Raw genomic sequence first — 14,595 nt, 5'->3', positions numbered from 1 at the left:
TTTTACACTTCTATATCAGTCGCTTCAGTTTAGTATCACTTTGACAGCTATTATGTGTGAAATTGGTGGTTACAAGTATTCAGGTCCAACACAACATTGATTTAACTATCAAATCTAAGACTTTTTGCCACATTAAAGCACCAAGCCAGTGTTTCTCTGCAAAAAAAAAAAAAAAAAACAGTTCTGGGCTTAAGTCGTCAACAAGAGATATTTTCCACATCTCGTCAAACTAGTCAAAACTGCCTTGTTCGCTATGAAACATGACAGCCCTCACAGTCTTTCTTTTTTCTTTTTTTTTTTTGTCCAGAGCTGACATAATGTTTGGCTGCGGCGGGAGGATGCAGATACAGCTCTAGAGCTTCCAGTGAGGATCCAGACACATGCAAGTCATCACGGAGGAAAACACAGTCATGAGGTAGAAATTAAATGCTCGCTGAGGTTCCTGAAGGCAACGCTTCCGCTTAATAAATGTAATAACTGAGTAAGGGAGGCAGCCGGTCAGGCTGAACAAAAGGCCTCCATGAGGTAGCACTTTGTCTGGGAGCTGTCACTGCTGCATGCCAACTGAGGTATAAAACACAATGGAGAGGTCCCTTATCGTCGTCCCTGTATCTGACAGATTTCGCTTAGATAAAAATGACGGATGCACAGAGCCGAGCAGTTCACAGTTTTGTGCTGGTGACTATTTGTATTTATGATAGCGGGATCATCATCCCTTACATGCTGAGCTGGAAAGTGGCACAACCCTGCAGTTTGACGAGTGTATATCTCAATTTTAAAAAAGTTGTGTATTCTTTCTTTAAACAGAGACGCAGACTTTCCACTCTTAGCTGCGGCTTTTCGGTGAAATCAACGTCCCGTTTGGTCACAGTTTGGAGGGGGGAGGGAAAAAAAGGACTTTTTTGTGGAGAGGAAGACTAAGCAAACACCAAACTTAAAAAACACGGGTAAACACCATCCACAGACAGAGCCTTTTAACGGCTGAATGTTGAATCAGCTATAAATACACAGCTATGTTATAATTGTTTTCCTCTGCCATCTAAACCAATGAGCCTAGAGGTCCACTGCGGTACAGTGATGGACCACATCACTGGGAAAATGCACTGTACCTCAGAGCCTGGGCGAACTGCCTGTTGAATGCAGAACAGCCTCAGCCAAAACACACAGAACCAACTTGGTGCGCTTGCTCTGCCTGCACACTGCGTGTGTGTGCATGCGTGTGTGTGCAGAAGGCCGTCTGGATACAGCTACGGCAATATTTGAGAGCGCAAATATAAATCACAATGTCGGGCAAAAGTAAATCATTACAGCTGTGAATTGGGTGAGGTGAAACTGTTGAGGTGCTGGCGGAGTTATGAATGAAATATTTAGTCCCATTCTGTCTGCGAGGACCACTGTGAGTTCAGGCGGGTGAAGAGGAGCAGCTACATGAAGCTATGAAACAATCTAGTAGTAAACACAATGCGCTGCTTATTACAGGAACTGGGTTACCAGGCGCTGCTTTGCACAAACACTGTGTTATTGTATTGTAACTGTGGGAAGATGCATTTAATGGAACAAGAGTGTAATCACTAATCACCGCTGCTTGCCGTTTGGAGCCTCGTCCCACCTCCTCTGTCCAGTTATGACACGGTCAATATGTGTGTCAATACGCAGCCGTGTCTCTTGCAATTTGAGCTCAAACGTACAACCTATTTGCAATTCAGGCAACGTTCACCGACACATGCAACACAGAGTCAATTAAAGGTGTGGAGGTGATGCCAGTGTGTAGCCTTTGACCTCAGCTCTTCTTCTCCTCTTGTCTTTTAAGTCAGCTTTGACTTTCTAAACATTTAGCCAAACCAGTGACCTTTCCAAACCCCCTTTAAACAGGCTGCCTTAATCATAATTAGCATGAGCTCCAATTAGCTTATATTGCATTAATTAAAACCTGAGAGTGAGCCTTTGCAGATGTTATAATTATCAAGGTTTGTCTGATTAAAAATTCAGGTTGTCCCCATTATTTATGCAAGACAGACACATGCAAAGTACAGCTGCTCCTCTGTCTGCTCTCTGATGTGCTGTCAGTGATCTGTGGACCTCTACAGTTCACAAGTGCAACATCAAAACATTTGGTTGTCATGCAGTATACATTGAGTGCTTGTGTGTATATGCAGATATATATTATGAAAAAAGACTTACCAGACATAAACTGCTGAGTAGTGAGATGAGGAGAAAGTCCAGATTGTGGAGCAGCAGAGCGGATCCCATCCCTGACCTGAGGCAACTCTACCTCCAAGAGTCCTTGCAAGGGCTCGAACAGACGCCGATGATGCTCAGATGAAATTATTAAATCTACTTAGCTCCCTTCAAAGTGGAGAGAGACGCGTTTTTTTTCACTCCATCTGGCCTCTCGATGCTCACGGCAGCTCGTGAAATCATAACTCTGTAATCGCCTCGCTCTGCCCTCGATTTAATTTCCTATAATCTACTACTATAACGCTCAGGCTCAGCCCGCTCCGCATCTGTCTTTTTTCCCCCCTTCTTCTGAAATTACATCCACATGTCAGAACTATTTATGTCGCTCTCGCTCTGCGGTGGGAAGTTCAAATGATTCTTTGTAGGGAAGAAACCAACGCTGTATTTTTAGGTCTTTTAAATTTCCCCTCAGACTAACTTAAACACTTCAGTATGGAGCTGTGCGCCTTATGGCTTATTCCAGTCCTCTTTTCCAAAACGTTAGATCAGTGTTGGGCACAAAGTTAAAAAAAAAAAAAAAAAGAAAAAGAAAAAAAAAGAAGTCGAAATGTGTCACTCCATCACCAGTCGCTGCTGAATTTCACAATTTGTGACTCATGTCACCACCATCCACGCGGTCATCTACTATCGTGCACGCGACAGTGAACCAGCAGGATCTCAGACAGGGTTTACTTTACAGCATTTAGCAGTAAATAACAATCTCGTGGCAGAGCAGAGCAGAAAATTATAAACTTTTTTTTCATAGATATGTCTTCTTGATTTGCGTGAGTCAGTCAATGCGCTGCAGCACTCCGCTTTCCCTGGTTACGTTTCTCTCCTGCTCCTTCTTACTTTCATTAATGAAAACATAACATAGAACATGTGTCATTTATGTTATTTCCTGAAATCGTGTTGGACTATAACGCAATCTGGCGTGGCAGCTTCACAGCAACTGAATGTATGAAAACTCCCAAACGGGTTCTGTTTTCCAATGGTGATGTTTAAAAGAAAAAAAAAGAGGAGAGAGAATCGCCAACTTGGCTTCAAGAATCTCTACTTACTATCAAGAGAAAGTCAAATTCACCCTGACGGACAGATCGCTCGTTCGTAAACGCCTAAGTGTTTCTGCGCTGAGTAAGACGCCAAGAAGAAGAAGAAGAAAAAAGGTGAAGTTTCTCGTGTTGGGGAAGCGTCTCCAGATGTGGCAAGCGGCAGGTCGTGTTCAGTAGTGAGTATGTGGATGGAAAAGGGGGGAGAGGCGGAGAGGAGGCAGGTAGGGTGGAGCGTAAAAGCCTCTCATTGGTGCGCACTCTCTTACGTTTGAATAAACCACGACTCCGAAATGACATATTTTCTCACCCCTCAAACAAACTCTACATTCAACAGATCGCAGGGCCCTTGCCAAACCACTTTTTTCCCCTGCAGTTTCTCAAAAAGTTGCATCTAGTAGGATTGGATTACCGAGACATAATGCAGAGGATTTTTTTTTTTTTTTAAATCTCAGGTACCATCTGCTGCTGTACTGTGATTTACATTAAGGCTTGAGAAGCATCTGCAGATTTCTCTGACAGCTTTTTAAACATGTCGCTGTGTTTGGAAATTAAACATTGGATAATTTTGGCATACAGTGCTGAATGTATAAACAGTCTCAGAGAAGTAAAAAAAAACCCCCCAAAAAAAACATGTTTTTTCTATACGAATAGGCGTATTGCGTATTTTATATTTCTGATCCTGACCTGTTATTATTTACTGCTGTATGTGTACAGATAATAATAGTGGTAATAATAACAACAATAATTACAAAATCAACCACTTTTTCCCTTCAAATTTCATTATCTTCTGATCTTATTAAATCCAACATGTAAAAAAGTATTTACATAAAGCATTATTATTACACCAAATAAGGAAACAGAACACATTAAATGTGAACTTATGTATATTCATTTTGCTTGCCAAGAAGTCATTCACAGACAAAGGAATATATTTTCTTACATAGTGGTGTTATTTTTGTTTTAGGTCAGTTATACTCCAGAGAAGTCACACTTCCTGTTAGACCTTACACATACCTGTGTTAGAACTTGCAGCACACACAGGCGTGGAAGTGTGTGTGTAAAGCTCTCTGATGTGACCTCTGACACATGCTATTTGTTTAAAATCATGTTTAGAAGAAATTTTCGTACAATTAGGGAAAATTTGTGAGGTATCGTGTTGATAAATCCATGTTAAGTGTGTTTTCTTTGAACCGTACAAGATTAAATTCAGATTGTCACGAGTTCTGTCTCTCTCTGGTGTTAAATGGTTCGTCCTTTTTGTTCTATGGAGCAGGTAGTGCTGATGTTCCCATTTAAAAAAGACTGAAGCTTTTGCTACCTGCTGTTCTGAGGTCAGCAGTCAGTCTGATGTCCTCTTTGGACCAACTTGAGTGTGAAGATGTCCAAGTGTTCGAATTTAAAACTGTCTCCTCTAAAGGAGAACACAGAAACTTACCCATAGTAAATTCTGCTGGTTCTAATTTTACTTATTTGGTAAGAATCACCTAAAATAGCACTGTGAGTAACCCGTGCTGCTCACTCTAGCAGCTATTACACTCTAAGAGCCAAGAGTACAATGCTTTTTTTTCATGTGTGGTTTCAATAGTGAACAAGCGCTTAACTGCTGCAATATGAGTGAAACGTTCCAGCTATTAAACCGTGCAGAGCCACAGCTTTGATAGCAGAATAATGACAAAAATACACTGAAAATAGCTTTGGTGTAAAAGCTTTTACTGCTGACATGTAATGATGGACTGCTGCTGTGCACAGGCAACATGTGCATTATCCAGCAGAGAGAGTCATGTTTCAGCATTAAAGCCATTCACTGCCATATGTCACTGGCACAGAGAGAGAGGAGAGCTGACACAAAAGTCACTCCTCTGAAGTGTCATTTATCCTCATGTGGAACCTCATGTTGTTGACGTGACATGATGAGAAAATATCACATTTTTAACTGGCCTACAGCACATTCAAGAGCAGTTATAGTTGAGGATGAACAAGATATTTCTACTGAGATACAGTAGATTTGTTGTTATTCTTATTTATAGTATATGAGACTGAATTATCATAATAAATGAATAAGCAATACCATAGACAACATTCTCAGTGTATTAGGATGGGTATAAGTCTAACATAAATAATATGAATACAGCGCAGCATCAGTGCCATGATGAAACTATCAAACACTACAGCAGCTTAAGTATAAAAGTTAATTCTTGACCTATCTACAGGACAATTTTAACTTGAGGTTCACTGCTTTTCAGCAGACGTCAACAACATCTCACATTCTCAGCCTTAGCAGATGGACTTTGCTCAGTCTAATCAAGGATATATATTCTTGTTATTGTTAACATATCCCACGAAAAGCTAGTTTGTCTCCCTGTGATGTCTGACTTCCCTACCCTGTCTGTGATACTCAGCCCCAAGTCCATTACTGAATACATAAATCTTTGAAAATGGGTCTTGTATATGCAAATATTTTATTTTGGAAAAAAAAGGTTAGATAATATTCTAAAACAGCTGGGCTCCGTAGTTTTTCCACATTACTTAACAGGAGTAACTACAGCTTTTTATCAGGGATAGTGTACGTGACTCAAACTAAACCAAAGTTAAAGAAGAGTCATTTATTTAAGGGAATAATGACTTACACAATAGTCTTTATATTAGATACAGTACTCTATAACTCAATATATTTAGAAATAAAGCATAAAAAATAAGAGCTGTCAAATGATTTTTTTTTACTGAATTAATAACAATAATAGACTGTGATTAATCACAAGTTTAAAATGCTAGTATTTACTTGTATCCATGACAGTAGTTCCCCTCGAAGGTGTCTTGTATGATGGGTCACCTGATACAATCTGGATCATGCCCTGAAGTCCTTGGTGTTCATCAGTGTTGATGGGTCTGCACTCTGTGGTGATCCATTTAGTGACAGCATTAGTCAGATTAGTTGTTGTGGTTTTGTTGACAGGCCTGCCCTGGCTGAACTCTCCCAGTGAAGTTTGACAAGCACGGCTACATCCAGTCTCAGTGCTAGCATGTTTGCTAACATCAGCGAAGACGTGCTTTGGCTGAAGACGACACTTCAGACTCGTGCTTCGGTGGAACGACAGTTGATCACTGCACCGTGTACACTCAACTTTGGTTTAACCTAAACCGAAAATTTCTGTCACACCAGTGGATGGCTCATCGCTGTAGCTGCATTAGCCTTTCACCTTTGACCCCGAGTGGTAAACACTCGCGCTGGAATTATGGGAGGAAGTTGTGCTCAAACTCGGTGATATGGCTAATTTTCGATATAAAAAAAATGCATTAATGTTGACAGCCCTATTAAAAATCAATTCAGTCTTTTATTTTTGGAGCATGCATTTTATTTCAAGCTGTGTTGCTTTCCTCACTGGACAGAGGCACAAAAGACATAATGAGATGTTTTTTTTTCTCTTTAACGCATTAGAAACATTCACCCTGTCTCACCAACCTGTGCATAAACAATCTGCATGCTATGAAGCATGTTGCGCTTGTACAGCACTCAGAATAAAAATATTTTCTCATTTTTTCCGCTTCTCCTTTTTCCTTCCTTTTAATAACTATGCATTTACTGTATCTCTCTAAGATCATGGTGTTGCAACAGTCTTCCTCAACCTTAATCAGCCTAGGCTTCAGTCCCCTCTTGAATAGGTTATTCCTGGGGTGAGAAATAATGGACAACACGAAAGCTGTCATCAACAAACAACCAACAACAAGACATTTGACCATAGATTGACACAACCTCCATGCAGATGATTGAACCCCCACTGTGTCTCAGTTGGAAACTCAATACTGCAAAAGATTAACAGGCGGAGACCATGTTCATGATATATAATTAATTCTCTATTTCCAGAAAAAAGAACACAGTCACTGTATATCCATGACACTATCCTTGGTTGTAGTGCTAATCCCCGGTCATGGAAATCTTCATTCTCCACTTCATAACCCTGTCCTTCAGCCTCTACTGTCTATATTCATCACAGGAAACACACTGCTTGATCCTTGACATCCATCTGGAATGATTAATATCTACCTGCTCTAACAAAGAACCCCAAGTGCTTGGCAAATGCTATCCATTGCTGGCAACCAAACAGATGCAAGCCTATTTACATAGGATAGAGTCAACATCTTTTGGGGTATAAGAGGTGTTCATTCATGGAGTTCTTTGTGGCAGCCAAGTATATAAGGTGATGGTCTAATTCTCTTAGAAAGACCTTGGGAAGCTGCCACTGTAGCCTGAATCCTTCTCAGTCTCAATCTGATATAATACTTGATATCAGCTGAATGATGGGAGTCAGATGTCAGTGGCTACAGGAACACTTGCAAGAAAGTGCGAAATTTGCAGTCACCTAGGAAACTGGAAGCAGGTTCATGCCTTAGAAACAGAGACTGCAAGTAATCTAACTTGCTACACAGACGGTAAATTACCTTTGTCATCCTATTATGTCAGGTATCCTCCTGAATAATCAGCTGGCTTTCCATTACACTTACTTTTGCTCTACACATTAACTGAAGAGAATCAAACAATACACTGTACCCTAAATATCTGCAAAAATCCAAGAACAGGGACACTGAAACTCTATATCTGCGTGACGCATTCCACCAAAGTCTGTAAAAACCCACATATAAATTCAAAGCACATGTATGTTTTGGACACATGATGGTTTTCATGTGTGATCATTTTTGTGCTGTACTTATGGTTTCATGTAGCATATATGACTTCAGTTGCGATGATTTCTATTTATACTACAGTTTTATCTTTTCCATATGAGCGTTTTTTTTCTTCATGTTTCCACCCCAGATTTTCACCTCTTTGCATAATGCTGACAAAAGCATTTTCATATTTAATTTGAATTTGAGAGCTCTACATGCAAGAACTTTATCGCATTCATGGGAGATCAGTGCCCTGGAAAAACACTAGGGATTGGAATTTGAATCATTTCTTCTTCTTCTTTACTTCATTTTTAATCATTTCCATTTTCTGTAGTCCGTGATTTGAAAACGTCATGTGCAATCCAACCAATGCTCTTCCTTTGTCTCAAAACAATTGGTGAACTCCCCCAGAGGAAGCTATTTCCAGTTGGATCAGGGTCAGCTCATCTTGTCTGACTTGTTGTCTTGACAGCTCATCCACTCAGGTCTCCCGGTGGTATACCCCAGAAATAGAGTAAGGGAACAGATCTGGTCAAAGAAACTTTGTCCGTGACACCCCAGTACACGGGTTACATGTATACGCTGCTCAGGCCTTTATGATTACAAACCTCATTCTACCGCCTTGATGTCTATAGTTACAGAGACTTTGATCAAAAGGTATGGCTCATGAAGATATGGGTACGTGAGGTAACCAGTGACTTTTACTGACCTCTAAACACATCTAACAGATTGCTCTGACATCAACACATCTGTGACACATTGCATAGTGACCTAGAATGGTATCACAAATTATTATGGTTTTTTCCACCAGGGGTTTGAAAGCCACCTGGTGTAGTACATATTTAGTCATTACATCTCATATTTTATCATTATTAACCTTATAAAACCCAAACAAAGGTCATTGCAAAGGATGTCCAGTAAGAGTTTTACACAAGGCTCACTGCTGATGTTCAACAAATGCATGTTGGAGTGTTTGACAGTCGACAATGTCCAATAATGTCAACAAATTCCTAAGTAACCAAAGAGTTTTGCAATAAGACAGTGGTGGTGGAGAAAAAAGCCCCCAACCAAATACAACAACAGAGCTGGAATGTGATTAATGTCAAAGTCCAGCAAGTAGAAAAAGAGTTTGTAAGCCCTAATCAGTATTGTCAAAACAATTGCACAAGGTCCACTGAGTAACTGCTTCGGAGCTTTCAATAATATTACGAAATCTTTTTCATTAGATGGATATCTCACAGTTGTTATGGAACTGAAGATGTCCAAATCTCTATCTTTTTCCTTAGCACTTTAAGGACTTCTCATTCATCTTGGCTTAAAAGCTCCATCAGTTTCACAGCAAAGTCCATTTAATGGCTGATTCTGAGTCCTTCAAACTGGATGTTTCAGGATACCATCATGTGGAATGGTTTGTCAATTACTGTTTATATGCAAGGTTTGTGCTGTGACCTTGGTCAGTGAATGAAGCATTTAAAACTTGTGTCTGATTCCAGCCAATCCAAGTTCTTCAGGTATTTGTCAGTCAAGTGATAAATCATCATGAAATAACTATTGCTATTGTTGTAACTGTTAAAAATGATACTAAATTAAACACAGATTTCACATTTTTAATGGAATGATTTGAGATACAGTATGTTTCTATATATGACTTTGACTCATACAGTAGGGTTACACATTATTGGCACAGTCTTAACCATTAACACACTGAACTTAGACGTTGCAAATTGTAGGAAACTTTTCTAGTTATTAAATTACCACCAAAATAATCAAATTCCACAGCCCAGTCCAACTAATGACAAAAAAGGGAAGACGTGGCTGTACAGTTTACACTGGGTCCCTCGCAGTTTAACTTTGCTCTTCTGTTCTGAACAGAGATCTGTCTAGTAAACAAACATGATGTGGACAGAGCAGAGTAGGTCATTTAACCGATCAATAACAAATCACAGTGCCGGGGTCGAAGTGAAGTAAAGAACGGCTGTGACAAGAGGTGCCGTTTATAACTTTAATGCAGCCTCTGTGTCGTGCAGAGATCACAACCCAGAATGCAATTTTAAAATAAACGAGCGCCTGTCACAGTGACTTGGCAGTTAGCACTGTCTCCTCGCAGCAAGGGCGTTCTCATGTGCGGTGGTCGCTGCATGCAGGAGAGTAGCTGCCTACTTCTCTGCTGAGTCAAACTAAGGGAATAAAAAATCCCAATAAGGATCAATACATATAGCACGCCTCAGTAACTCTTTTCTCTCTCCTCATTGACTCAGTAAGGTAAAAAGTCATGTTTTAGGTCTAAAGGAGCAAGGTAGATGGCAGATAATGCGCAGAGAGTTGTAATCGAATGAACGTGATGTGTCATTTATCTAATGCAAGGATACTTTTACACAAGGTCATCTCGAAAATGTCAGTGATTCAGTGATGCTGGGCTCAGCAGCCAAATGTTTTGTCTGTAACTTTGTGTTAACTGAAGCAAACATACCCACAATGAAAAGAGGAAGTAGGTCAAATGAGTAAAACAAAAGAGGATAAACTCATAACTTGAGGAAGAAGATATCTTTTTAAGCAATGGTACTCAGGTCTAGCTAGTTAAGCTGTGACCAAAGGAGGGCGCTGTGGCTCAGCTGCTGGGATGGCTGTTGGTGTTTGACACACAGAACACAGATGCTGACAACTTATAAGTTAAGCCTGTAGCCTGACATCCTGCCCCTGAATAAATAACACTACTTCCTCTGTCAGTGTAATCTTTGATGCATGAACTTTCCATCTGTGAACACTTTGAGGATACATGCTGATGTTAGAGGCATTTAATTGACTGTGAAAGAATGGAACCAGGGAGAGTTAAAAGTAGGACTTGGTAAATTGCATGTTGGGCCCTGGCAACACACACACACACACAAACATATAAACAGGAACAGCATTAATGTTGTCTTTTAAAACTAAAATGTTTGATATAGAAATGTTTTAACGGAAATCCTGCTGTGAATCCCCCCTGAAAAAAACAGTGTTTATATTATCTTTACTAAATACGAATCTCTGCCAAACAACATGTCTACAGAGTCTATGTTGGAGTGAAGCCTGTGCAGACTGGCACCATCACCACTTCTGCACACTAAACTGGATACCGCACCGGGCCCTAGTTGGACAGGGGACAGTTTAATTACACGCTCGCTCTCTTCACTGACGGCCTTGTGGATTTGATAATGAACACGTCACAGCTACCAGGAATCCAGCTGGTGTATTAACCACCTTATTAGTATTAGCACTGGCATGGACACACTATATCCTGAGTGCTGGTAAATGATCACAGTGGAGCAGTGTCGCCACAGCTCCACAGAGGGGTAATACAGAGCCATAGGGGAGTTTCAGTCTGTTAGTGCAGTCACAGAGCGCTGCACTATACACATGATACTGCCGTTTAAAGCAATCTAAATGTAAATAAAAGGCTTGTGCCAAGACTGGAACCTGCAACCCCTTCCAAATTGACTGACAGATTTTCATTACAGGTTCCAACATTAGCTAAAATGTTAATGATTTCTGATTTCTGATTTTATATTTTTGTATTTTTTTTTGTAAATAGCAAACAAAACAGTCAAAATGCTTTATATGAGTTAACTGTGGTTTATATGAGTAATTGCACATTTTTCATATAAAAACCATTGCAACATAACAAGTTAGCATTTTATTAATATTCAGCTGATAAATTATTTTTTTGTAGATTTGGTGCCATTTTAATTATGTTTACATCTGTGACAATTTATGCTCACATTGTGTGACAGCTGATCAATTCGGATGACTTGAATCGAAGCCAAGAGCACTTCTTTACTTAAACAAACTGTGGGAAAAAGCAAGGTTTATTATTTATTGAATCACATGTGGAAGTGGCGGGATGTGTATCATGTAATGTTAAGTGTCTCCAATTACACATTCATGAGAATCTCATTTTACAGACATACTGCAAGAACAAAGCAAAAAAAAACAACAAAAAAAAAAAAAAACCTGAAGTTAGCTCAACTGGATGTGGCAATAAACAATTAACACAATTCTCACATGAATAATGCAAGCACTGGAGTTGACTCAAAGTTCATATTCAGCATTAATATTTGTCAAAACTATTGTCTGAATGGAACATTCTTGCGGTAACATTTTTTCCTTTTAGGAGGAGAGGGTGGAGTTGGGGGGGCACTGCAGCCAATTCCAAAGCCTTTTCATCTCCTTTTCATCATCCAGCTTCTCCCTCTGAAAATAGGGTTTTCTGTTAACTCCCCTAATTGGATTTCACACCTGGCCACATGTATTGCAGGGTGAGATATGTCGCCTCACAATCAAACTGCGCGACACTTTGGACACTTGATTAATGAGTCGGAACTTGTGGTTTTCTACAGCTGCAGATTCTCTCGTAATGAATAACAGTAATAATGTTTGAGTGACACATTTGAATTGTACTACCATGTTTTGAGGGGAGGGTAATTATATAACAGCCCCTGCTTTTATCCAGGCTGTTAAAGCACTGTACAGCAAAGGCTACAGCTGCACTGAAGGTCGTCTGATGGGTCAGAGTAAGAATTGGCATTGTGCACAGATTGGAGTTTTTCCAAGGTACATAACAGCCGGACAACAGACTAACTCCAAAATAGCAAATTGCACAGGTCTTGGATGTTTTAAGAGCTTGACTGTATGAGGTTAGTCATGTTGTGAATTGTTGCTGCAGTCTGTCAATGGCAATCACCTGGTGGGATCTGAAAGGGGGTGGGAGGGAGGGGGTGAGAGGCAGGCTGGCGCTGAGCTATGTAGGGCTGACTCCATTAATACTCAGACTGACATGCACTGTTTCCGTCTGTGTCTCTGTAGGTTAGCTTCAGCCAGACACTGACAACTTCAGTCATGTGCTGTTTGAAAATAATGAGGAACAAACCGCGGCAATGACTTATTATTTCTCCAGCTCGCACTAATCTGGTGATTATTTTATGCTCCGATGTCCCATCTCTTCCACTGCAAGTCCAGGCCACAGTGGGTGAGAGCAGGAGAAGCAGAGCGAGCCTAATTGTTTTTCTTCTGTGTGTTTCTCTTTAAATTGTGTTGAAAAGGATGCGATTCTCTTGATCTTAGATTATGGTTTAGTGCCCTGTCATGCATCACTGAACAATATCAACCTGCTATGATCTCAAATAGTCTTTCTGTTCACAACAATCTCTAAACAAACTGTGCAAAGCCTTTTACAAATTCTTACTGACAGGTTGTGCTAATGTGAGCTACCATCTTGGTCCAAAGCCTATATTGTCCCTGACATCATCCCCAAGAATGTTAATTTAATTCTCCAGTTAGGTCATTAAGATTTGTGTTTGATTGACATGAGGAGATTTTGTATTAATCGTGCATGACAGATAGATTATCATCACTATAGTGAAATCACCATGTTCAGGCTTCCACAGTGTTGTCGGTTTTTCCAACCTGTTGTCACGGCAAAGCTAAGCATCTCTCAGCTCATTCAAAATTCACATTGACTTTTAAGTCTTTGCTTTTCATTGTGAACAGGAAATCTCAAAAATCATTCATTTCCTCTCCAAAAACCAGGCTGGGCTGTAAGGTTTAAAGGCAAATGGATGGACATAAGAGGAATGTACCATATGAAATGCAGCACTGCAAGCCCAACAAATGCAGATGAAGGCCATGTTTTTGGATGTGCCTCCCGACAGTGGATGTGCCAGAACTCACCATTTGCCACTACTGACTTGATTGGTTGCCACTTTTGTCACACGAGATGTGTGGGAGCCTTTGCTTTAAATACAGGCGCAGCTGTCAAGTAGTGTCTTTCAGTGCAAAGACAAAGAGATGTAATGATGCCTGTGCGACCACAGATGACCAATCTGTAAAGTGAACAAAAATAAACCACACAAATATGTATCTAAATGCACAAATACATGACTGAATATATATAACTATATTGTAGAGTATGACACTGTTCAGCTTGGCCTTGAACAGATTTTCTTCTTTTTTTCTTCTTTTATTTTTCTTGCTTTTTTATGGATAGGTCATTTTTCATCCTCCATATGTCAAGAGATACTAAATGAAAAAAATTGCAGCAGCATCTGCACACAAATCAAAACGTCATTTTCAATCCATACTGAACATAAAATAACAACAACAACAACAAAGCAGAATAAAGTTAATACTGAAAAACTGTGAGTCATATACACAATTTTTAGTCTTGCAGGACTGTGGGAGGTCAACTGAATGACACAGTCTTCATAATTACGATAAGTATGATTAATACTCACAATCATTAAAGCTCACCTGCTGTCGTGAAATTTAAATGAGTTGTTTCATTGTGAGCCAAAGGAATGGCCTTTTAAGAGACTAATCGTCATCCTTATTGACACTTTGATTTACTGACTTTTTTAGTACTTTTACACACTGGTGAAGTTTTTAATATCACTGACAAATGTCTTAACAAATTCATTCAGTTCAAGTTCAAGTTCAAGTTTATTTGTAGAGCAGCTCCTCATATGACTCGTCCATATCCCATGAGCACACACAATGAATGCTTTATTGCCTCTATTGTCCTATGTGCTTTTTAGAGTGTGCCTATAGATCTATAGATTGATGCACAGTTTACAGTGTGAATGTAACATGTTAAGGACTTTTCCTACTTCTGGTCTGCTTTAATATTTTCCAG

The 14,595-nt window shown here is 39.8% G+C and overlaps 1 protein-coding gene across 1 annotated transcript in view; it reads right to left on the bottom strand.

Annotated features, from left to right (window-relative positions):
* pth1r (parathyroid hormone 1 receptor) overlaps positions 1-3,544 on the bottom strand; it is a 46,403-nt gene extending 42,859 nt beyond the window's left edge. The window contains exon 1 of the mRNA XM_018676333.2: positions 2,182-3,544. Coding sequence (XP_018531849.1) covers positions 2,182-2,250 — 69 coding nt within the window. The 5' untranslated portion in view covers positions 2,251-3,544. The remainder of the gene's footprint in view (positions 1-2,181) is intronic.
* Positions 3,545-14,595: the final 11,051 nt, after the last annotated feature.

Source organism: Lates calcarifer, linkage group LG4, assembly GCF_001640805.2.
Source record: "Lates calcarifer isolate ASB-BC8 linkage group LG4, TLL_Latcal_v3, whole genome shotgun sequence".
NCBI lineage: Eukaryota > Metazoa > Chordata > Actinopteri > Centropomidae > Lates > Lates calcarifer.
Note: the sequence above shows the minus strand (reverse complement) of the source record. Positions and strands in the feature narration are given on the sequence as shown.